The sequence below is a fragment of the Bidens hawaiensis genome, unplaced genomic scaffold (genome assembly GCF_021521415.1).
Source record: "Bidens hawaiensis isolate Kalapana, Puna unplaced genomic scaffold, B.hawaiensis_p1.1 tig00056244_1, whole genome shotgun sequence".
In the NCBI taxonomy this organism is placed as follows: Eukaryota; Viridiplantae; Streptophyta; class Magnoliopsida; order Asterales; family Asteraceae; genus Bidens; species Bidens hawaiensis.
Window position 1 is genome coordinate 569 of NW_027500146.1, and position 25,903 is coordinate 26,471.

At 35.4% G+C, this 25,903-nt stretch overlaps 2 protein-coding genes and 1 pseudogene across 3 annotated transcripts; 2 read left to right on the forward strand and 1 right to left on the reverse strand.

Annotated features, from left to right (window-relative positions):
- The first annotated feature begins 3,913 nt into the window (after nt 1-3,913).
- LOC143601428 (short-chain dehydrogenase reductase 3b-like) lies at nt 3,914-4,780 on the forward strand. The gene has a single exon (XM_077078839.1). It carries the CDS (start codon nt 3,950-3,952, stop codon nt 4,730-4,732), a length of 783 nt encoding a protein of 260 aa, XP_076934954.1. The 5' UTR covers nt 3,914-3,949; the 3' UTR covers nt 4,733-4,780.
- Nucleotides 4,781-21,877: 17,097 nt separating this feature from the next.
- Nucleotides 21,878-23,011, forward strand: LOC143601429 (uncharacterized). 2 transcript variants are annotated; one of them, XM_077078841.1, is made up of 7 exons: nt 21,878-22,017; nt 22,101-22,190; nt 22,281-22,346; nt 22,441-22,532; nt 22,607-22,654; nt 22,742-22,837; nt 22,966-23,011. In XM_077078841.1, the coding sequence occupies exons 1-7, from the start codon at nt 21,925-21,927 to the stop codon at nt 22,991-22,993; spliced, it is 513 nt and encodes a 170-aa protein (XP_076934956.1). In that variant the 5' UTR covers nt 21,878-21,924; the 3' UTR covers nt 22,994-23,011. The 2 variants fall into 2 exon arrangements, with proteins under 2 accessions (XP_076934956.1, XP_076934955.1); XM_077078840.1 differs by lacking the exon at nt 22,966-23,011 and having other exon boundaries at nt 22,742-22,890.
- Nucleotides 23,012-23,515: 504 nt separating this feature from the next.
- On the reverse strand, nt 23,516-25,521 carry LOC143601432 (pectinesterase pseudogene; annotated as a pseudogene).
- Between the last annotated feature and the right edge of the window lie 382 nt (nt 25,522-25,903).

Below are 25,903 nucleotides of genomic sequence, written 5' to 3' on the forward strand. Positions count from 1 at the left end.
AATGTCAAAAGCAACATGACCCAAACGATTGTGCCACAACTCAAACGAGGCTTTATTAGACGAAATAGAATCAACAAAAGCAAAAGACTTGTCCCGAAGCACGTAAAGACCGTTTTCACACCGACCTTGAGCGAGAGGTTGGCTTGTTTTCCGGTCCTGGATCACAAAAAAAGAGTTAGAAAAAAGAACATCAACGGAAAATCATTTGTCAACTTGCTAATAGAAAGAAGGTTTCGAGTTAAGGACGGAACAACCAAAATATCATTTAATTTAACATGTTTGGTTAATGAAACATGACCCTTGTGAGTAATGGGTAAGGATTGACCATTACCAAAGGTGACCGAGGACCCTCCTTTGTAAGGAGAAAAGGAAGTTAGATTACCGGTGTCATCGGTCATATGACGGTCTGCTCTAGTATCGGCGGCCCAATCTGGAGCATCCTCGTTTTGAATATGACATTGAGCGTGAAAAGCACGAGCAATGTCTTCGTTTCCGGAAGTCGAAGCCACGAAGGATGAAAGTTTGGGACACTTGTTCGCATAGTGTCCATTGGTGCGGCACAGTTGGCAATGAGGAGGCCAACGGGTTCCATTAGAGGAGGAGCTCGATGACTGGCCACGAGTGTAGGACCTAGATGATGAGCCACACTTCTGGTTACGATTTTGGGAATAACCGGTAGATCGGGTCGGAGTATTTTGAGCAACAAAGGCTACGGGAGGATTGGTTGGGGGGTTAATAGCCAAGAGGAATTGTTCTTGGCTTTTGGCTTTTGTGAGTAAATCACGGAAGGGAAGCGGGTCGCGGTTGGTGCGGATAGCGGTGGATCAACTTTCAAAGGTGAACCAAGACCACAAAGAAACCAATGAGTCTTATCAGTGTCTTTAACAGGATGGCCAATGGCGGATAGTTGATCACAGATGGCTTTGAATCGACGACCGTAATCTGATACGGTTGAGGATCCCTTCGTCAAACGACGAAGATTGTCACGGAGCAGATGCATCCGTTCAAGGGAAGTGTTGTTGTAGGCCGCTTCAAGGGCGGTCCAGATTTGGCGAGCCGTGGTTAAGCCAAGGATTTCAGCAACTACCTCTTCTGTGAGCGAGGAGTTAAGAATAAGGATGGCCTGTTGATCGGAGATCGACCAAGCCGTAAACTCCGGGTTAGGCTGCTCAACAGAAGCGACGATAATTGACTTCGGTGGTGAAGGAATAGAGCCATCGACATGGCCGAGTAGTTCTTGGTTGGCTAGAAGAGGTAGAAGTTGATTTTGCCAATAGAGGTAGTTTGTGGAAGAGAGTTTGATGGTAAGCATGTGGAGAATAGTGGCCATTGGGAGCTTGGTTTCGATGGTGGTGGAGGAAGAAGAAGAAGCGTTGGTGGTGGTAGTCATGATGATAATCACAGGGAAAGGAATCGTAAGGATGATACCATGAAAGAAGGAAAATCTCTGTTAATTTACATTATGATTTACAATACTATAAATAATTAAACAAAGGAGAGAATAATGGACAGTATCAACAAACTAGACTATTCAATTTTAATATTGACTATAGTAACTTTAGGAGAGAAAGGTGGAGACTATTGACTTTGTTGAGTTTGTTGATTTGATTGAGTGATACGGTTGTTACTACGCTATTATTTTCCTTCTATGCCGTGTGATGCAGCACATCACCTTATGTGCTAATATTAGTCGACAATGATAATCTTCTCCAATACCGGTGATCATTATTCAAATTGAACTCAAACAATCTGCGAAACATAAACCCAATCTTAAAATTTTAAATCGGGTTTGCATCCAAATTGAGCCAATGACATCTTCTCTAATACACGTGTTCATTTTAATCCTGCTTTCGAATCGAGTTTTCATCCAAATTGAACTCTTGATATCTTTCGAATTGTGATTGTCAAACTGATTCAACCTGAATTTTCGATTTGGAATTATTCACTTTCACTGTTTTATAAAAAATACATTTTTTTAATTTATTAGACACATACTGTTTTCTTTACTTATTATTCGGGTTATTCAATAGAGAATCATGACCAGACACCGGTTTGCTCCTTAGTTCGTAATAGTGTTTGATAGATATGAGGGAAGTTTGAAATAGAATAGGTTAAACACGTAACTCCTTACGTATATATCACCGTAATAAGTATTTAATAGACACATTTATACGCTACTCTAGTTAGGGTTGTATTAAATATCTAAACTTTATTCATAGTTCCATCACTTCCATGTGCATTTCATCTTTCCAATGTGTTATAAATAGGTTCTTCCCTTTACTAGCCATTATGCAAAAGAAGCAAATATAGAGATCAGGCAGTGAGATCCATCCATCATATTTTCTTTCTTTAAGCAATAATAATCATTCATCCCATCAGCAGCTATGACCAACAAGCCCAGGTTAATTAACTAACTTGTTCAAAACTTCAATTCGATCATCTTTTTTATATCTCATATTCATGTCTATATATATCAGTCGACTATATACACACCATCTGACATCTAATCTCATATCATTTCATAAGGCCGTTTGGATACAAGTCAGACGACCGTTTCTGTCAAAAAAAATTTAAAGTTCGTCTGTCTATTACTAGAACGGCCGTCTAGATATTAGTCGGACGTCGTTCTAATCAATATATTTAAAAGTTTGACCACTTAGGCCATGTGTAGTGGGCGTGGAGTGGGGAGAAATGGGGCGAGGAAGGGCGCAAACACCGCCCCCATGCGATATTTGGGCGATTTGGGGCGAGGGCGAGGTGATGTTATCGCCGGCGAGAGAGGGAAATAATAATATAATAATAATGTTATATTATATGTTGTGTGTGTATATATATGTATATGTATATATGTTGTGTGTGATATATATATATATATATATATATATATATGTATATATGTTGTGTGTGTGATATATATTTATATATATGTATATTTGTTGTGTGTGTATATATATGTATATGTATATGTGTATGTATATGTATATATGTTGTGTGTGTGATATATGTCTATGTATATGTATATGTATATGTATATATGTTGTGTGTGTATATATATATGTATATGCAAAATGAATCCTAGAAACAACCCGAACCAACCGAACCACCCATTCCCTCCTTTCGGTCAACACCATGGTTCGCAAAACCAACCGAACGTGAACTTACAATGAAACCCGATGAACCTCAACCGAGCTATCCGTTTCAATTTCCCGACCTAAACCTAAACCTAAACATGTACGCCAACCGAGCTATATGTTTTTTTTATATTTTTAGTTATGTATATTTTTTGTATTTCTTTTTAATTGTAATGCATTTTTATTTCATTATTTCAATAAATTGGTTTTTATTTGATTAGTTTAATTATAAAAAGAAAATAATAAAAAAAGACATTGTGGGCCCAACTTGTAGCCCCTATACCATTACACCCCAAAAACAAATTTTCACTCCATGCTGACTGGGCGCCACGTGTCACAATTCGCCCCCAATTGTAGCCCCTCCACTACACATGGCCTTATGGTCAAAACTGTGATCATGATATTGTTTCGATCAATGATTTTCAAAGTTTGACTTTTTGGTGAAAACTGTTTTGTGTGAGTGTTTTGTAAATGACGGTTTGATGATGTGAAATCAGACAGATCGTGGTGGTGTAGCTAAGCATCATAGGCTTCATATGGTACATGCAATGGCGAAGGTTAGTTGGAGCTGGGGCCTTTTTTTTTTCAGCTGTGTAAAATTACTTGTTTTCATCTGAAACTTTTTATAGTAAATTTAGCCGGTTTCGGCCGAAAATTAAAGTCTGGCCACCTTCGTTTATGAAATTTTGTATACACTATGAGTCCGGACCCCGGTATCTGAGTCCAAGCTTCGCCAATGGATACATATACATGCATTAACATTTACATATCTTTTGTAATGATTGCTAATCATCTTATGGTACATATATGATATATGCATGTATAGATTGGAGGGTAAAGTGGCCCTCATCACGGGCGGCGCGAGCGGCATCGGCGAAGCCGCCGCGAGGCTATTCCTGGAGCACGGGGCCCGCGTCGTCATCGCCGACGTCCAAGACGACTTAGCTCACCAACTCATCACCTCCATAGACTCCAACAACATCTCCTACTGCCGGTGTGACGTAAGAGACGAGAAACAAGTAGAAGCCGCCGTGAGCCACGCCGTCACCAAATACGGCTCACTCGACATCCTCTTCAGCAACGCCGGAGTCATGGGCCCCATGTCCACATTACTAGACATGGACCTAGACGCATTTGACAACACCATGTCGATCAACGCGCGTGGGGTGGCTGCAACAATCAAACACTCGGCTCGTGTTATGGTAGCCAAAGGTATCCGCGGCTCCATAATATGTACTGCCAGCGTGGCGGCTTCGATTGGAGGAGCCGGTCCTCACGCCTACACGGCTTCTAAACACGCTATGATCGGTTTGATGAGATCGGCTTGCAATGAGCTGGGGGTTTATGGGATTAGAGTGAACTGCATTTCGCCGTTTGGTGTGGCGACGCCGCTTAGCTGCGCCGCGTATAATTTGGAGCCGAGCCAGGTGGAGGCAAATTGTTGTGAGACTGGGAATTTAAAGGGGGTGGTGTTGAAGGCGAAACATGTGGCCGAGGTGGCGTTGTTTTTGGCTTCGGATGAATCAGTTTACGTGAGTGGACAGAACTTGGGTGTTGACGGAGGGTTTACGGTAGTCAGCCATAGCTACTCCGTTAAATAAAGTCTTCGTAATTTAATTTACTTTGAGACACGTGATCTACCTCTGTCAGGTAGGCTATAACCGGATGCCTATGATGACGTACACCAAGTTTTATTTTATTTTATTTTATTTTATTTTATTTTTATTCCGTGGATTAGGGGATATTTTGATTTTTGGAAGATTGCAATTTTCAAGTTGTGGGATTTTAATGTTATATTAAATTGTTAATTTATAAAATTTTGAACGTGTGATGAAGTAGTGGGGAGCAGCATGTGGGGTGATGCTTGATTTAAGGTTTTTGCCGGCTTACAAGTACAAAAAAATGCAAGTGCTAATGAGTAGTGAGTTACTATTATCTTTGTGCAAAGTTTAAACTAGCTAAACCTCAAAGCTAACTAAAGTAAAGTAGAATAAAACATTAAAACCCATACAAGTGTACGAGATCAATTCAAAACTAAGTACTTATCTAGACACGTAATCAAAAATCGATCGATCCATTGCTAACAAAAACAAATTCCCCGTCTTGTTAGATATATGTAACTTCTTGTAGAAGCTAACGGGTCTTGATATTGTTAAACCTAAACAAACAACCGGTGTAGCTAGACCTAGAATAACAAGATGTTCTGTATTGGTCTTGAGGAACGCGTAAAACAAACAACCTTGTGTTTTAACAACAACCAACAAAAACCGAGGTAAGAAAACATTTCTAATTAAATGGAATGACTACATGTTAAGTTAATTAGAACATATAATAATAAAAGCATAATTGTCAACTGACTTAGAAATTATTTCTTAGCTACATATGCAAGTTCAAAAATATGTAAATCCAAATTAAATGTAAGTAACAAATTGTGAATTATTATTTTAAGTTGTAAGAACAATTTGTCTGATTTTCCATGTTGAACATGTGAAACTGTGAATAGTCGTAAACATTGGCATCTGATTGCGTGTGACTCTAATTATATGTGTTTAATTAGCTTCAAGTTAATTTGTCATACAAATATCACAATGCACCCCTAACAGTGGCGGACCCAGGATTTTTTCCTAACGGGGTCCTCTATTTTCGTTGTACGGATTTTTCACAACCAAACATAAGAATTTTCAGGCCGGTTTCCGCCCACGTCGGATCGAAGAACATAATAAAAAGTATTATAATTACTCATTGGAAAACAGTCAATGGACCTCTACTCACTCACAAGTCCTTAAACCACTAAGGACTAAATTATCATAATCTACCGCCAATATCTCGTTTTGAAAAAACATGACCTTGTGGTAGACACGAACCTCTTTCGTTCCGGAATCGTTCTTCGTTTATGAATATAGAACCTAGAAGCGTAGCTCTGTTTTTTTTCTCTAGAGTCGATCTAACTCAACGACCTTTGTTTTTGTTTTTTTATAAAAAAATCTGTGTACTTTTTTCACAACTTGTGATCTTGAACACATAATAGATGTTCGTTATTTTCAAAAATATCCGTAGCTAAACCCAGAAACTGGCCTTCAAAACAATCATTGGGAACACAATGTAAGCTTTGAAATCGTTCTAAAAGACTTTGAAGTAATCGATTGGAATAGAACTTGAATAAACAGATTCAAAAAATCTACCATGAAGCAAATAAGTAGAAAAGAAAATAATTAGAAAGACTTCGGTGATGTAATTGATTGGGTAATTTCTTTTAACCAGAGAAAATCACAAAGCAAGTCAATTATTATTTATTAGGATAGGTTCTTGGGTCAATGAACACTACTAAATGCTAATGTAGAAAAACAATAGGTAAATGGGAGTGATCGAAGCACATAAGCAGGAAAGAATCTTTAAGGGCAACTGTGGCCTTTAACAGATGTAAATTTCATTTGCCAAAATTTAAGGTCAGAAAGTGTTGAACCTGGGACCTTTCGTATAAAAACCAATGGTTTTACCACTCCAACAAACTTTATTTTAACACTATGGGTTCCATCTTTTTGTTCTTATGGGATCCTTAAAAAATTTAATACACCGTCTCTTAAAAATTTTTAAAAAACGTTGGTGTCCCGGGACCCGACCCGTACAATGTGGGTCCGCCCCTGACCCCTAATTAGCTTAATTTTGGTTAGGGAGCATCCAATGATCTCTAATATATTAGATATGGAAAAGGCCAAAAACAACACCGTGAATTGGCACTTTTAATTGGTTCCACACATTTGTTACTAGTATAGTAGTATATCAACACCCAAATAAACTGGTGTTATGAGCCTCGTTACGAATAAATCTAACACGCTAGAACACTCTTGATGATCCTTTACCCAAACACCATCTAAGGTCCCTTGAGCCATAAGACGTGAGTGTAGCCCAACCTTTTGGTCTCATGTAGCCTAGCTAACTTTAGCTAACTTGATATAGCACATCATATATTCATATGTCAATGATGTAAAATACCTCCCACCTATAAAATTCTCGGTTGTATATCTATTGACACATCATAAGAACTTACTTATGGAAAAGTCAACGGGGTTAGTGAGGCCTGATTTAATTGCAAGTGAGGCGTTGGTGTGTATTTGGGGGGGGGGAGGACAAAATTATCCTTCACGTGAGAGGCACACTGATGAGCTTAACAACCAAACTTAACGTGGTTAGTGGGGCCTGGTTTAAATGCAAGTAAAATGAAACCATATGAACGAAAATCGCAAATTTGAAACTATTGAACTAAAACCGTAGATTTGGACAAACTATAAGGACGAAAACCGCAGTTAACTCTATTAAAAATTAATCTTACCACATATTTGATATGAAAATCATATAAAATAAGGATATACAAAAAAATAATATTTATTTTTTAAAAAATATATTATTTATAATTAAGAAATAATTTTATAGTAAAAATAAGCAGGTCATAGTATTCAACAAACCCAGATAGCTTTTAAACGTGTTATAAAAAAACATCTCATTTATATGTGAAATTATTTTATCATCAAACTTTAAATATATTATTAATTTTATTACAATAAATAAAATTAAAATAAATATTAAAAACAATATGGTTGAAGATTGGGAGATGCAGGTGGATCACGTGGAGGTGGAGAAAACCATAAATGTGGTCGATGGTAATTCCAGTATAGTTAGATTGGATGAGGAGGTGGAGAAAACCATAAAAGTGGGGGTTAAATTAGAATGTGGTGAAAGAAACTATAAGAGATGACGGAGTTGACAAGGTAAATCAATGAATTTCTTATCGTTTAACATTAAAGGTTTAGGGGCGTTGGCGAAGGCAGGTTGGATCAGAGATATAAAAAATTAAAGAAGGTATTTCCTTTCTAGCTATTCAGGAAACCCTTGCGAATGAGCTGAAAAGCAATCAGGTGGCTAGTTTGTGGGATAGTTCGAGATGGATTATGTGGGGGCGTTAGGCAGATCAGGGGGTCTCCTTTGCTTAGGCTGAGGGGTGTGGGGCTTCAACGGGGGCGCGAAAGCCCCTCCGCTCGCGCCCCCAGGCGCGAGCACCACACCACCGGGGCGCGAGAGGGGCGCGAGCACGAAAAACAAAGCAGGCGCAAGCCTGTTAGCGGGACCAAGTTGGCGTAAAGGGACATTGGGAAGGGAGAAAGAGCCGTTGGACATGATAAATGAGCCGTTGGGCTCTTATTTAATAAAAAAAAAGTTTTTTCTTCCTATATATAACCCATTTCACATAAAACAATTACCACAACTTCAAAAAAAACCCAAAATCAACCCATCTTCCAAACTTTTTTTTAAAAACATGGCTGGAAATTGATACCCAAACCTAGATTCAGATTATATTGACGACGATTTATGGTCGTCACCGCACCAACCGATGTTTTATTCGGAGCCGCAACAATCATCCGGCTTTCAACCATCCAACATACAACCGTCTCCTAACTTTGTTGGACTTCCTTACTAGAGACTTCAGTAACCTAAATCCGGTCGATCAAATGCTAATGGAAAAGCAAAAGGAACGTATCCGAAAGAGGTTGATCGAAGAAGACCAAGCCGAAGAATAAGAATAATGTTTTTTTTAGTACTTTTATTTTTATTTTATTTTTAGATATTAATGTGTTTTTTCATTAATGTGTGTTTTTTTTAATAATTTATGAGTTTTTTTAATAATACGTTTTTTGAATATATTTATAAAAAAATATAAAAAAAAAATCCGCTGGAGCCCCTGCTGGAGCCCCTCCACACCAGGGCCAGGGGCTCCAACGGGGGCTCCAACACTCCTCTTATCCAGTTTCTCTCTCTGCCACACGTCATAATATTATTGGCTGGAGCACCCACTGGAGCCCCCATTAGAGCCCCCCACACCCCTTAGCCTTATGGGACCCTTCTGTGTTCAAGGTGCAGGAGTCCATAAAAGACAGGAATTTTCTACTTCTCAAAGGAAGTGTAGCTGGAAGTACGGAGCCTCTCTACATTATGAACGTGTACGCCCCTCAGGGGACGAGAGAGAAAAGGATCTTGTGGAACCGAATTGCAGTCCTAAAAGACAAGTACGCAGGAATGTGGTTATTATTAGGAGACTTTAATGTGGTCAGATTCCAAGAGGAAAGGAGAAATTCCAATTTTAATCCGGTTCGTGCTAGAGACTTTAATTCTTTTATTTTTTAAAATGATTTGGAGAATATGCTATGAAAGGGGGGAAGTTCACTTTTTCGGTGGGTAACAAGATGAGTAAGATTGATAGATTCTTGGTCAGTCCGGGCGTGGTAAATCTTTGGCCAGATGCGTGTCTGAGAGTGCTGCCCAAATTTTTATCGGATCACAGACCGCTCATGCTTATTACTAAGGAAGTTAACTTTGGGTATCGACCTTTTTGATTTTTTAATTCTTGGTTGGATCGTTATGATTTTGAGGGTGTCATTCGGGCGTCTTGTGTTAAATGTCAGAGTACTGGTCCAGCGGATTTGGCGTTGATGAAAAAATTCAAGTTGATCAGGGATGATATCAAAAAGTGGTGGGAAAAAACAAAAGCTAAAGAAGGTGAAAAGAAAAAAATTGTGAAAGCGGAGCTTGATAAGTTGGAGATGGAGTTGGAAACGAGGGATTTATCAGAAGAAGAAGATTGGGTCAGACTGGAAATCTTGAACGAGCTAACAAAGATTGCAAACTTCAGAGTTAAAGACATTAAACAAAAGTCGAGAGCGCGGTGGGCTTTATTTGGAGATGAGAACTCGGCTTTTTTTCACAACTTTGTTAATAATAGAAAAAGAAAAAATTCAATCCCAGGTATGGAGATTAATGGCGAGTGGTGCGTTAAACCAAAAGTCTTAAAAAAAGAGGTTTATGGCTTCTTTAAAGATAGATTCAAAGAGGATTTGGAGTTTAGACCTAAACTGAATTGCCACAATCTCAAAAAGCTTTCGATTGAGGATACCGAGATGCTTATAGAAAGATTCACTAAAGAGGAAATAAAAGATGCGGTGTTCAGCTGTAACAGTGACAGAGCTCCTGGCCCGGATAGGTTCAATTTCAAATTCATTAAAAAATTTTGGGACTTGTTTGAGGAAGACTTTTACAAATTAATGGAGGAGTTTTTTGTTACTGGGAAACTCAACAGAGGTGTTGGCACTTCCTTCATCACCCTTATTCCTAAATGTAGAGACCCGGTGAATCTCAATGAGTATCGTCCTATCAATTTAGTCGGGATGATTAGTAAAGTGGTTTCAAAGGTGTTAGCTAATCGAATTAAAAAGGTTTTGGGCTCGGTTATTTCTGAATCTCAGTCGGCCTTTCTAAAAGGGAAGGCAATTCTAGATGGGCCGCTTATTGTTAACGAGCTCATATGTTGGGCTAATAAGTCGAAACATAAAGCCTTTTTCTTGAAGATAGATTTTGAGAAAGCCTACGATAATGTTAACTGGAAGTTTTTACTTTCGGTGATGGAGCAAATGGGCTTTCCGGAAAGGTGGTGTAGATGGATCTTGGGCATTCTCAATTCGGCGTGGTCGTCGGTTATAGTTAACGGATCCCCTACTTTTGAGTTTCAATGTTTTAAAGGAATGAGACAAGGAGACCCAATCTCCCCGTTTTTATTCTTGATCGTGATGGAGGCGCTGTCAAGTATGATAAATAAAGCGGTGGAGGATGGGATCATTGTTGGTTTCAGGACTCCAAATCGCGGTCCTCTTGTGTCCCATTTGCTTTATGCCGATGATGCAATGATAGTTGGGGAATGGTCAAAGGTTAATGTGGAAAATGTTGCGAGACTTCTGAGGTGTTTTAATATATGTTATGGTTTAAAAATAAACATGAAGAAATCTGTTATGTTTTGTTGCAATGTATCAGATGGGGATGTTAGCATGATGTCAGGGGTTATAGGATGTATGAGTGGAAAAATGCCATTTTTACACCTTGGTATTTTAGTGGGAGCGAACATGAACAAAATAAACAATTGGAATGGGATTGTTGAAGTTTTTGAAAAAAGATTGGCTACTTGGAAAGCTAATTCCTTGTCTATAGGTGGTAGGGTGGTGTTGATTAAATCGGTTCTCGAAAGTTTACCGGTTTACTATTTTTCCTTATTTAAAGTTCCGGGTAAAGTGGTGGAGAATTTAGAAAGGATTATGAAAAGGTTCTTATGGGGTGGTTCGAACAATACAAACAAGATAAATTGGGTGGCTTGGGAGCGGGTGACAACTACGAAAGAAGAAGGTGGGCTCGGTATCTCGCGTCTAAGGGACATAAATAATTCCTTATTGGCAAAATGGTGTTAGAGGTTTAAAACTGAAGGTGACATCCTTTGTAAACAAATCATATTGGCAGTCCATTCACATGATTCAGGATGGGAAACGATACCATTTAGAAGCAGCTATGCAAGTGTTTGGAAGAATATAGCAAAAGTGGTGAACAATCTAAGGTTTGAAGGAAGTAAAATGGGAGATTTAATAAAAGGAACTTTAGGAGATGGAAAAAGGCTTTGTTTTTGGACAGATATATGGGTTGGAAATTCTAGCTTAAAGGATGTTTTCCCCAACCTTTATAAACTGGAGAAGAACAAATTCTGCAAGGTGAGTGATCGGTTTTGGCGGAACGGGTGGACCTTCAGCTGGGCTTGGGAGTGGTCAAGAAATCCTAACTCAGAGCAAGAAAGAAAGGAATGGAAGAAATGCTTTCAACTATTGTGTGCTGCAAATTGGAAGGGGGGTGTAGATGGTTGGCGATGGATGGGAAATAAGAGGAGGTTTTTTCAGTGAGTTCGGTCAAGAAGTTGTTAAACAAAAATAAAGTTTATAGCCTCAATTACATCATGAGATGGAGTAAGTGGGTTCCGGCTAAGTGCAATATACATGCTTGGAGAGCAGAGATGGATAGAATTTCGACGAAGACGGCGCTCAAAAGAAGAAACATTTCAGTGGTAGATGACTGATGCCCTCTATGCGATTCGGGACGCGAGTCGGCTGATCATATCACTACGGGCTGTATTGTGGCAGCGGTGGTGTGGGATCATATAAGTCGTTGGTGCAAAGTTCCTCTTATATTCGGGTTCACGGTTAGAGATTTGTTAGACCTTCATAAGTCTATTGATTTGGGCAAATTTGAGAAGGAAGTTTTTCAAGGGATCGTTATTATTACTTGTTGGAATATTTGGAAGGCGAGAAATGAAAAGGTCTTTGAAGGCAAACATGTAAAAATCGAAGAGATTGTAGGGGAAACAAAGTCGAAGGGTTTTCTTTGGTATAAGCATAGAACAAAAAATAGACATATAGATTGGACGAATTGGTGTAAGTTCTCGTTAATGTAATTTTCCTTGTTGTTGGTAACTTCCTCCGAGTGTGGAGGAAGTGGTTTTCGGTGTTTTTTTGGTTGTTTATAAAAGTTTACCATTCGAAAAAAAAAACAAAAAATGAAAACAACTATCGGAATAAATGAGATAAAAACCTATTGTTTCATAAATATTAACCACTTTTTTCAGCCTATTAATAAAGCACACTAATTTCTCGAAATCTTTAAATACTATTAAATCAATACAATGTGGACACATGACCTTCATCTAGGCTGTCCACACGTGCATCCAGTCATCAAGTTACCATTCTCAGAAGGTCTAATATTGTGACACGTGTCCTGGTCTCCAAACACCCAAAATAACAAAACTCGGTTTATTTTTCACAAAAAATATTGTTTACCACCACTGATTCTCTCTCTAATATCCTGATGATTATACGAACCCTAATTCCACCGGTGAGATCTAAAATCAATTCCACCATTGATTTTCGGTGTAACTTCCCGATGAATATACGAATCCTACATCCGTCGTTCAGATCCACCATCGAACCTCTACAGTGTTTACCAACAATACGAGCCCTAATTCCGCAGTTCGGATTCGAACCGATTGGAGACATCAGAATCATTGTAATTGATTCTCCGATGATTATATTCAAGGTAACTATCAATCCTTCAATTTTTTATTGTTTTTTTTCTCCAATTCATAACTACTTCCGGCTAACTTTTTTTCTAGTTTTGTTCTGTAAGTATTTTTTTTCTGTCCATTTTTTTATTGTTTTGTATATTGAATTTTAAGTACTTTATATCCGACCGATTTATGGATATATTTAAGTTAAATTTATAATTGTTTTCTTTGTCCAAGTATTAAAATTTTCCGGCTAACCTGTTCTTATTGTTTTGTTCCTCAAATCTTTATATTTTAATTTCCAGCTAATTTCCGTTCAATTTATTTTTCCGGCCATTTTTTTATTGTTTTTTTATTGAATTTTAATTATTTTACATCCGATCAATTTCAGTATATATTTCTGTTAAATTTATAATGTTTTCTTTGTCCAATTATTGATTTTTTCCAGCTAACCTGTTATTATAGTTTTGTTCGGAAATCTTTATATTTTGATCTTCGGCTATTTCCGTTCAATTTATTTTTCCAGCCAATTTAATTTTAGTTTAAACTAAAAACTGAAACTTTTAATTTTGTTAAGATTATAAATTTATTAAGCTTTCTAAATCATAATTGTGATTTTTTAAAACAAACAAATAATTTTAAAATTGACAATAAAAACAGTAATTAAGTAAAGAATTTATGATTTTTTTTATTATTGTTATTATCTTTAATTCCTAAATTAAGCAATATATTTTTGAATATATTAACTGATTTCATTAACCCTAAATAATGAAATCAAATATTTATTGTATAATAAACATTCTAAATTTACATTTTGAATATATTCAATCGTTTATTTTTGAAAAAAAAAACATATACAATAAACCAGTTTAATTATATTAATAACTGTTTTCAGTTACCTTAAATATTTAAATAATTTTTATTGTATAATATACATTCTAAATATAAATTCTGACTATAATTAATCGGTTATTTTTGGAATAATGAATTACAATAAACCGCTTAAATTATATTCAAACTTTATTTAGAAAGTTTCTAAACATAATACGATTACCAAAATTTATATTCTTTACATCATACTATATAATATCTAACTAATCACATAAGCTTTTATCATACTTTTCATAATTATAATTTCTGCAACAATGTAAGCTTCTACCCTTTTAATAATTGTTTTTATGTTTCAAATAATTTAGTCTAATCTTTTATATTTTAATTTTATTCACAGGACAATGGAAGCTCAAAAATTTACCATGCTAAATGAAATCGATGTTCTCAAAACATCACCATCAACTCTAAAGGTTAGAGTTCTAAGACTTTTGAGCATCAAAGACAACAAAAATGTGAACGAGGATTTTTTGATCGAGATGGTGTTAATGGATGAAGATGTAAGTATATTATTATGAATCTGTATATATGTTACAGATTCTACATTTTTTATATCTTAATTATTGATTGACTTGTAATTGTAATTCTCATATATATTATGTTCTTTGATGACTGGAGAATCGGATCCAAGCCACCGTTTACAAACAGGATATCTTTCGTTTCAAAAGATTCTTGAAGGAAAGCTCTACTCTGACTATTGTTAATCCTAGCGTTGGTCTAAATGGATCGAACTATCGTGTGATTGACTGTTCCAACAAATTGGTGTTCGGACTAAACACACATGTCAATCCATGTCAAGATTTTGGTGGTCGCATGTTTGGTTTCATGATGATTTCATTTGAATCACTAATCAATAAAGATGTTTCTTTGAAATCCACTGTTGGTATAAAAAAATTTTAATTCAAATAAATTGATTTATAATTTTAGCGGTAGATTTCCATTAAATCTGTTAATTAGTTATTTAATTTATTTTTCTTTGTCTTAGATATTATTGGTCACGTGGTTCATGTGTTCAAGAGCAATGCTTCAAACGTCAAGGACAAAAACAAGCGTACAATGGAGATATGTGATTTAAGGTATTACTATTAAACCTAATATTTGGTGACATAATTTTATTAATATACTTTATATTTTACACTGTATTTAAAATTTCTCCCATTTCAGTGGAAATTGTGTATATCTCACATTATGGGATCATTATGCGTCTGAGCTCTCTAAATATGCAATTGAACATTTTGATGAAGACCAGGCCATTATTGTACTGCAGTTTGGTAGGGTTAAGTACTATACCGGTTCTGATGGTAAAGGTAACTATGTCTACTGTTTTGAAGTTTCTTGAGTTTTAGAATGTCACTAACTTAAACTAATGTGTCGTGGAATAATTTTCATTTTTGTTAGAGAAAGTGTATGTGTCGAATTCTTTTGGGTCTAATGTTAGCCGGTTCTTTCTAAATGACTTTTTATTTGAAATAGAAGAATACAAAAACAGGTATTTAGTTATTTAAATTTCATATTATTTTAATGATTCCTAAATTCATTAAATTTAAAATTTTGTAGTTTGTTGGCTTTGCTAAATGGCAATGATATTTCTGTTCTTAAACCGATTCCGGTGAAGATGTTGTCGTTTGTTGATGATGAGTTTTTGAGAGAAACAGATTTTTTTTAACATCGGTGATATTTGTGTCATTATATTTGTAAGTTAATTATTACACTCTTTATGTTATCCTAATTATCTTTCAATCCTAATTGAATATTTAGTAACTGATTTTGTACTTTAATGTAGCTTAAAAGTATCATTATCCTTGGTACAATTAAGGCCATCTGTCCAGATACGGAATGGTATTACATTGGTTGTAATACCTGTAAGTTTATGGAAAATAATGGTGAAGGTGTAAAGGAGTATGAATGCAAAACAGTAAGATGCAATGTTTTTGGTGTTATCCCTACAGCTAGGTATTTATTTAATTCAAATTCAAATGTGTAATTTGTGCATTGTAAAAGTATATGTTTTTCTTGATATTTACCTATTTATAAACTTTTTTAGGTTCAAGATCAAGATAAGGGTGCAGGATTCCACTGGAGTAGTGTCTTTGACTCTGTTTGATAGAGATGCTAAAATGATGACTAACAAAACAGCAAAAGAATTGATTGATTCTCAAAATGAGGTTTGTTTTCGATTCAAATAATTTATTATTTATAAATTGTCATCTATATAAGAGATGGTAAGTTTAACAATCATTAATATTATATTTGTTTCGTTGTCATCTAATTTTATTACAGAATAAGGTTGAAAATGGTGGATTCCCTGCTGAATTGGATTGTCTTTTGGAAAAGATATTCGTTTTTAAGGTCGATGTGGCAGATTTCAACTTCAGAAACAATGTCGAGGACTATGGTATAAACAAGCTTACTGATGACAATAATATTATCACGGAATTACAGAAAAGGCAGAATGGTCGTTTGGTAATAATATAATCTGAATATTATTTTATTACTAAATTTAATTTTATAATTATTTCAACTAACATATGTCGATTTTCCATTTTTGTCTTATCAGCAATCAGATTCTAATTCTGTTACATTGGGAGCATCTATTTCTGAATTCCAGTCATCAGGTTCTGTTTCTATTAAGGTATGGATATTTTGTTTAATATAATAATTCAAACTTATAAATATAGTTAACAGAAAGATGTGTAACATGATTGTGTATTGGCTTTTAATTTTTAATAACAGCTTTCTGATATTGGAGATAATCAAACTCCAAGTTTAAATGTTGATGCTCAGGATGTGGCAACCGATACAAAAGGAATGTCAACGTCTTCTGACGATAAACTTACGAGAAAACTTGTGGAAGTTTTTGAAGTAGACGACGATGCTAGCATGTCGGCCACTAAGTTGAAATCTAAGACTATCGAAGAGATGGGGACCACCAGTGAATCATGCGAAGGTGCAACACTTTTAACTCCTAAAGTGGAGAAGGATTCTAAGTGAACAATTTCATTTTTTTCGGTTTTACAGTTATTTTAAGCCTTTTTGAGAGATTTGGATATTTTATGTTTGGTTTTTCTCTTTTGTTTTTTAACGACTATTCTTGAATGTTGGTTGTTTTGAACAATTTATTCTTCTTTGGTTGTTTGGTTATATTTATGTATTTATTTAATTTTATTAAATTAATGTTTAGTTGTTTTAGGTCTGAGTGTGAAAACAAGTTAAGTGCATATTAGTTTAATTTTATTTTCTTGTATACATTTAATCTAAAACAAATTTATATTTCAAACCTTTTAGTTATATCCTAATATATTATAGTTGATTTTATCTACTCATATGTTTCCTATGCATTATATAACTTATCAATTGACTATATTAAAAAGTAAAAACAAAAATAGGTTTAATGTTCATAAATAGTTTAAAACTTATAGGGTAAATGATGAGTTTCATTGATTGTTGTAAACCGCCATTCTCCATTATCATTAACAAAATTCAGTTTTCAATATCAACATACACAACATAACTTCTTCCATCAATACCTATCTTGTATTCAATCTCCTCAACCATGGGTACAATTGTTAACTGGAAATTTTCATCCGATTTTAATAACTATCACTTTCTTCTTAGCGATCTCTCAATAATCCACAAGGATTCTGTTGAGTCTGTTATGTCTTTTAGCACTCTGTTAAGTACCAAATACATAACATCGGTACTCAAAAACAAGTTCTAACCGATGAATAGAAAGCTCTAATGAATGTTATTCATCAAAATATTCAACAACATGAACTACAACTACTTCCGATGGTTAATTTCAGTGAGTGGTTTTATTATCCCTTGCAAAATAATGTTGTCATAAAGTATGTGAATGGGCAACAAAGTACTCTTCAACCTAAATCAATATTGCAATCCACTGATCTTTATCTTTTAAGAGATTTGGATGAGTTGAAGCTTTCTAATGTGAGGAAACAAAAGGCACATTTGAATTTGGAGATTGAGGTCGGTGAGAAGGTTAAATGGTTGTTAGAGTGTCAAACCTATGAATCAGAATTTGATGATATTGAAAGCTATTTGGATTCTGATTCGTAAGTTTAAGGTAACACACATGAAATATGTTATTTATTTATTTGATTAGTCCAAAGATTCACTTTATTTTTGACTTTGTTTTGTTTGTTTATGTTTATTTGAAATAGGTTTTTTTGGCTCATATTGTGTTCAAGACTCAACTTGGTAAACAAAACTTGCATATGTTTATATATTATTTTTGAATATTCTTTATATGTTTATATTTAGGTTGTGCTACATTAACAAGTGGTCTTATATACTTTAACAAACTTAGGTTGATATTATTAATTATCATACATTCATTGTGATATAAGTTTACATTTATAAGAATGTTTTATAAATAAAGACTTTCCACTGTTTGTTTTCTATTTTTAGGTGGTATGGGCGGATGATTTACATGGAGGAAAATTTTCAAGATAATCGTTCTGAATTCATGTTAATATATAATGTTTTAATGTTTTTGATAAGACATTCAAGTTTGTGTCTCTATTAACTTATTATCTAGACAATGTTATTTACTGCTCCTACTTTTTTATTTGGGCCACCTTAATGTTCATATGGTTATATATTTATGATATTGTATGGTTGTTGATATAGATTTCTTGCTTATCTAATGTCAACCACTGTGTAAACTGGTACTTTATTTACCTATATTTAATGTTACATTTGATTTTTGAAATCTGTATTTATGTATAAACTTAATTTGAGTTAATATATGGTTATTTTGGAAATGTTGTTAATGTAATCCGTTTGTTTGTTTGGTCTATATATAATCTATTAATTTTTAATATGCCATGCAAGTAATCTTTTAAGGTGAAACAAATATGTTTTATAATCGAAACATACTTTAATTTACAATAACCTTTTTATATTTACTTTTTAATTTAAATATTTAAGATATATATCATACTATCTAATTAAATATTATGAACTACAGGCTAACTATACATTATAATTACTAGATAGATTTCATTATTAAGTTTCTTGGAAAAATCAAGCTGTCACTTCTTATATCTATTTTATAATTTTCCATTTTAATCATCTTCTTCTTCTTCTTCTTTAAAAATCCTAACTTTGTCAAGATAACTAAACTCCGATAATGGCTACGATTATGAACTGGAGGTTTTGTAAAGTTTTGGAAAGTATTCAGTAAGTATCAATTTGTATTTAGCGATTTAGTAACGATAGAAAAAGATAATATTGAATTAGTCATGTTGTTCGATAACCAATTGAAACATCAAATACATCAGATTGGTCTTAGGAAGAATTTGCCATGTCAACAAGAAAGAAATCTAATAAATGTTTTATATGATTTCCTTCATGATCTTTATCAAGAGGATTTACCTTATGAACATGTAAGTGAGTGGTTCTTTTACCATTATCAAAACAAGGTTGTTATCTGGTTTGAGAATAGAGAGTATAAGAATTTTAAGTCGAAACAACTACTGTCGTGTGATGATTTGGTGATGTTGAGAGAGCTTGACCTGTTAAAGTTAGCGAATGCAAGAAAAGAACTTGCGCATCTTGAGTTGGAAGCTGAGGTTAGTTCGAAGGTCAAATGGTTAAAAGAATGTTCTAACTATGAGAGTGATTATGAAGATTTTCCAGACAATTTTGAGTCTGATGACGAACATTAAGGTAAAATATAACTCTTTTCATATTGTTCTTAGATTTAATACAAGTAGTAGATGTTAAACACCTCTTTACACTTTCTAATAACTATACTGTATTTTGGAAGTTAAGATTTATCGGTTACATATAACAGCTTTATTAATGTTTATATGTTAGTAATTCTTATACAGGTTGTTTTGTTTGGTTTATAGTGTATATAATCTGCTATTGTTTTTTAACAATTTTCAGGTGTGTTAGGAAAAGTGATTTTGTGTTGGTTGAAGTTATCAAGATGTTGATGATGGTTTAGTAGAAAAGAACATTATTAGTTAATTGTTGTTTTGTTTTGGAAGTTACGGAGTATAATATTAAGACAATGTATATATATTAACCTTTTGTTTATATGGTTATGTGTTTGGTGACAATTTAAATCTATCAACTTTTAATAGCTAAAGATATTATTTTTCTCTGAATTTATGTTTAAGTGTAATCTGTTTAGTGACATGTTATTCCATCTGCGTGTCATGCTAGATATGTTGAAGATATCTAATCATAGAAAATAAATTGCACATCTTGAGTTGGAAAGCGAGGTTTGTTTTAAGGTTAAATGATTAGCCCAATGTGGCAACTATGAAAGTGATTATGATTGTTATCCCGAAAGTTTGTTGTCCGATGATAAAGTAGATGGTAATATATTAATACTTTAGATTATATATTGTTGATAGATTTAATAAAAGAAGTATATTGACAACATCTTTTTAGACTTACTAACAATGATATTTATGAACTTTAGCTTTGTATTTTGTACATAACAACTTTGTAATGCTTAGATGTTATTAATTATTAAACATTTTGTTATGTTAAGTTTATTTTAATGGAATATTGTTTTGTTTTTAAAAATTTTCAGGTGTTTAGGAAATTGGAGGTTGTGTTGGTATAAATTTTGAAGACTTTGACGATGTTTTAATATCAAAGAACATGTTTAGTGTTTTTGTTAATGTCTTTTGGTGGTACGGTTTAATTTAAGTTATTGTAATTTTGAAGTTTGAATCTATAGACAATGTAATTTTGTAATAGTTTTGTAACAAACTATGAACAAATATTATGAAAATTTAACCGTATGTTTAAATTTATTATTTGTAATGACATGTACCCTAGTTAAACTTCACTAAATTTAACCAACCAAACACTAACTTCCAACAATAGTTGACTCTAGAACAAGCCATAACTTAATTTCAGTTTTGTAATTAGTTGTGTACTGATTTTTATAATTGAATTTGCAGGTGGACTTTCTTACTGGTCACGATCTACTTTGCAGTAAGTCAATCTGATCACTGAATTTGAGTTTGTAATGTTTATAATTGGAGTTCTAGATATTAGGTTACTTTTTCGGGTGCAAACGAGCTTGCCAGCTACTTGAGATCAGATGCCAGAGCCTCAATTGAAAATCGTTCAGTTATTGAGCACGAGCTAGAGCTATGTATGGAAAGCTCATTTAGGCTCGTTGAGTGCTAACGAGCCTTGTTTATTATTAAGTTTTACCCTTTTCTTGTGTATTAATTTCACACTGCACAGCTTTGGCTTGTTGCTTTTCTCAAAATTATAAAAATAATTAAAAATGTATGTAAGTTAGTTAATAGATAATTCACAATCCGGGCCCAAGCATGAAAAACTGACTCACGAGTCGAGCTCGAAATCAAACTAGCTTGAGCTCTTGTAAGTCTAAACAAGCCGAGCTCGTTTAAGGTTTTTCTCAAATGTTACAAAATAATAAAATAGGTATATAAATTAATTAATAAATGATAAATGAGCCGAGCCCAAGCTTGAAAAACCGACTCATGAGCCGAGCCTGGGCTTTGGTGAAAAAGAGCTCAAAATGAACTCGTAAGTCAAAACAAGCCGAGCTTGCGCTCAGCTCGGCTCGCTTACACCCCTAGTAAGGTTAGGGATATTGAATTCAAATTTAAGCAGTTAAGAAGATACCTCAATTACAATGCCTGCCTTTAGGAATCAGAAAAAACTTGATTAGCTGATTGGCTTACCAAACAAGATGCCAATTATATAAAAACTTGTTCAAATCAATCTGTTTCAAATTGAAATATTTAGAGTTATATTTTTTATACTGCATCTTTGTGCAAATTATGAATGGGCATGCTGTTTATTTAGCTAATCTATACCAGTTTTTTTGTTATTGCTTATTTTATGTAGCTCGGGACTGTCATATCTGCTCATGGCTGCTGGATGCTCTATAATGATCATTCTCTTTCAATTCCAAATGAAGAGAAAGATAAGTTTTTGAAAAAAGATTCTATCCCGGTTGAAGATTCCATGGCGAAAGATAACGAGGCTTCCATCAAGCTGCAAATGCAATTTAACCAAGAAGCTGGATTTTGGGGAAATCTTATGCCGAATATTTATCAGGTATTCTTCACATCACATTCATTTAACTGAGCGCGGTTCTTATTTGTTAACTGTTGAAGCTGATACTTAGTGTATGACATCAGACTTGTGCAGGTGCGGTTCTGCTTACTGACATTGTATTTTGGTGCTTGTTACTCCCGTTTCAAACTGGTGATAATTTCAAGCTTACCTTGGTCAGTTTTCACTTTTCAATGATGGCTAATTATTGATGTATGTTTCGTTTTATGTTAATATCTGAGATTAATTTCTAATGGTTATGGCAGTTGATTGGTTGCATGCATTTCTTTAATTCTGTTTTTCTCATCATAGATTCTGCTCTCAACAGTTTAGTAAGTAATCGGTTTCGTGAACTTTTTATTTTCATTTCATTCCAATATTATTGTTTTTTCGTTCTGTTATTGCCCATTTCCGTTTCATGTGCAGCATTTTTCTTGGCACGGGTTAACATACTTTGTCTTATGGAGCTCAGTCTATATAGTCTTCCAGTGGATTATGCATGTGTGTTGCTTTTCATGGTGAGTTTCACTTCCCGTGCTAACAAGAGCCCGTTTATGTTTTCGTTTATAAAATAATAATATGGCTATTTCAGGTGGCCTTATCCTTTCCTTGATCTTGCCACTCCATGGGCTCCCGCGTGGTATGCTGCATACTTGCATCTAATGATTTTTATTCTGGATATTGTTTGCTATATTTCATAGCTTAATAGACTTTATACAACCTTTAGGTATTTGGGCATTGCTTTGTTTCACCTTCCGTGTTACGGGCTATATCTTTTGCTTTTCAAAGCTAAGGTGTCGATGTTTCCTCGCGCATTTATAAGGTGGTTGCCCCCTATCCTTTCTTTTAAAGCATAAAGATTATATTTCTGAAACACAAAGAAAAGTTAACTAATTTTCGTATGCCACGTGCGTCATTTGGTTCTTGGATTGATTGATACTTTCATGATAGGGTGGTCGCCAATGAGAAGCGGTTGTAAGCCTTTGGCCTCGAGTCAGCATGGCCGGCCTAAGGGTGTGGCCGGGTAGTCGATGGCCACAGGCCCGACATACCGCTAGGCCCGAAAAAAAAATTAGAATTTTTTTTTATGTATTTTCATAAAAAAAAATATGTATAATCAATGTTTCAACATAATTTCATAACCACTAGCTTGGTCTAGTGACAAAAAGGTATGACATCTAACTAAGATGTTGTGAGTTCTATCTAGTCTTAGTTGAGATATATTTATGTTTATTTTTATACACAACTCAAATCATAACTAAGTAGCAAGTAAACTCACTTAAAATGAAATTGTTTAAACAAAAAAAAAATGTTTCTTTTACTTTAGGCCTAAAAAATTTTCAACTTTGGCCCAAAAATTTTTTCGTCTTTTCAGAGCCGGCCCTGCGAGTCAGTGTAAGCCTTTGGCCTCGAGTCATTTCTATCTATGCATATTATGTTGGTTCCTCTTGTAATTGAAGCATCTTTTTACTTATAAGGAAAGTTAAACTTAAACTAGCTTGTGTATAGGTATAGTGACATTGATTATGTTTATCAGGACGCGATCAATACAGAACGTCTCTTAAAAATTAAACCCCGGAAAATGGTCTTCTTTAAGTAAATAACTTAGGGGTACACCAAACTATTACAAATTACAACACTAACCTTTGACACATATGGATTTGGTTACATTTGTACTTTTTACACTGATGTTACATGCATGGAAGAAGACTAATGAATCATAACCCGAGTCTAGCCGGTACACCGGATTGAGGTAACCAAGTTCCTCCCAATAAGAACGTGCCGGCTGTAAAACCAAGTGCGTCTTTCTCATTTGTGATCGGCTTAAAACCCGACCATTTGACCCTACCTGCCATGTTGGCACCCGGACCCCTGTTTCCATACTCTCTAAACATACTCGACAAGTGATTGTTCTTCCCTTCCGGCGATTCCCATGTAGTCCACCCTTCTGGCTTGATCAAATCTCCGATATCACACATCATTATCACTGACGTCGTTGCTGGTTTCCACGGGCGTCCTAGGTAGGTCGGGAATTGCGCCTTCACCAGAGCCAACTCTGGTGCCGCCATGATCTTGCAATTATGAAGCACCACCCCTCCGGTTTCTTCCATTTTCATCCTTCCGTCGGCTGTCACCATGTTCGCTTGATTCTGTTCGGGTTTTCTAACAAGGATATCCGAGTCCTGGATAAAAGCCCGGCCCGAATATAAAGTCCACAGTTCCTGAGATGAGGCAATTCTTGTAAAACTGTTCGTGTGTGTGGTAGTATAATGTGTCCTGGTAACCCTCGAAACTGCAATCCATCATAACCGTGTGCGGAGACTGTGACCGGAACGCAACTGCTTGATGTCCCGCCGGCCCGATCGTGTTTCTGAACCCTATTCCCTTAGCCATAAATCGTTCTCCGAGAGCAATGACGGTTGCGGTTTGTGACGTTCCTATTTTCGCGATTGCAAAGTTTAACGACCCGGTTATAATAGTCTTATCTCGGCCATCACCATACATATACACATTGTTTTGTTTTTTGTCGATGATGATTTGTCCTTCGTTGTATGTTCCGGCTTTTATATGAATTATGTATCGTCCTTGATGATTTGCAGGGTACGCCGCTAAAGCTTGTTTGATGCTTTTAAACTTTTCGCTACCGTCTTGAGCCGTGATGGCGTTGGGTACGGGGTTTGGCGGGAGAGGTGGCGGTGGTGGAGTTGTAAACAATCCTTGGCCTTTCGCTTTTCCTCCTCCTTTCTTGCCACCACCACCCTTTTTGGCTCCTAGAAGCTTACGGTCAACGCTCGGTACCCACGACGGGAAACCGTAGTTGTTCATCTCATCGAGCTCATACAATAGCCTGCGTTGTCCGGTAGGTGGGAGCGAGATATTTAAATCACCCATATCGACTCCGATATCCTTAAGGATATCAAGCACATTATACACAATCTTTTGTGCATTGAATGTTAGCTCATTAGAAGTTTCCAACCCTTGTTGCATGTCTTTTTTCAGTTTCTCGTCTTGAATCTCTTCCACACATGTCGTCTGGTACGACCGGATGGCGGTCAACCAGACCAAAATAGGGTCAATCTGTTCGGCTAACGAGACCGCGGTCTCGGAGACAACTTTAAGAACCTGTTGGAGCTCATCTGATGCGTACCCAATCATTTTCTCACAAGTCTCCATATCACCATGGGATTCCCTTTTATCATCACCCAAATCTTTCTTATGGGCCTTGGCCTTTTCAAGGGACTTTTGCAACTCATCCGCGGTGGCACGAATGGTGGCCAAGATGTAGTCCTCATGGGTGGCGGAGGAGTTTTTGGCCACCTCTGCCACCGTCTTGTTGCAAGCCTCTTTGTACTCGGTTGGTTTGCATATGCTTTCGGCTGTTTTCGTGCTCGTGCTGATGCTTTCATCAGACTTCTCGCTATTGACGATTAACAGAACGACACCAAGGACGCAACCGACCACCAAGAGTAAGGATATAATGGATATGACGATCTTACTTGCAGCCATGGCGTGTTTGTTTGTTACTTCTCCCTATATCCTTGATTAGAGGGAGAAATGGAAATGTTTGGAGGGTGGATGTATGTATGTATCATGAGTTAACGTTAATCCTATAATTTAGGATTTAAGATACATCGCATGTTTTTTAAGGATTTGTTTTAGCCCATCATGATTTGCTAGTTTTAAGCTAATTATTTTCGGGATAACTAACTATATATATCTATGTCAACTATGATCAAATTTTAAAAATTACTTTTCAAGCCTAAAGTAATTAATGTTGGTGCATAAATGTCAGTAGTTCATAGTCTAGTGTCTGTAATCGAGTCTGTAATGTTATTTATGTTTTTGTACAAGCGAAGTTGTCAACAAGTTCGCCTAGGCGAACTTGTTG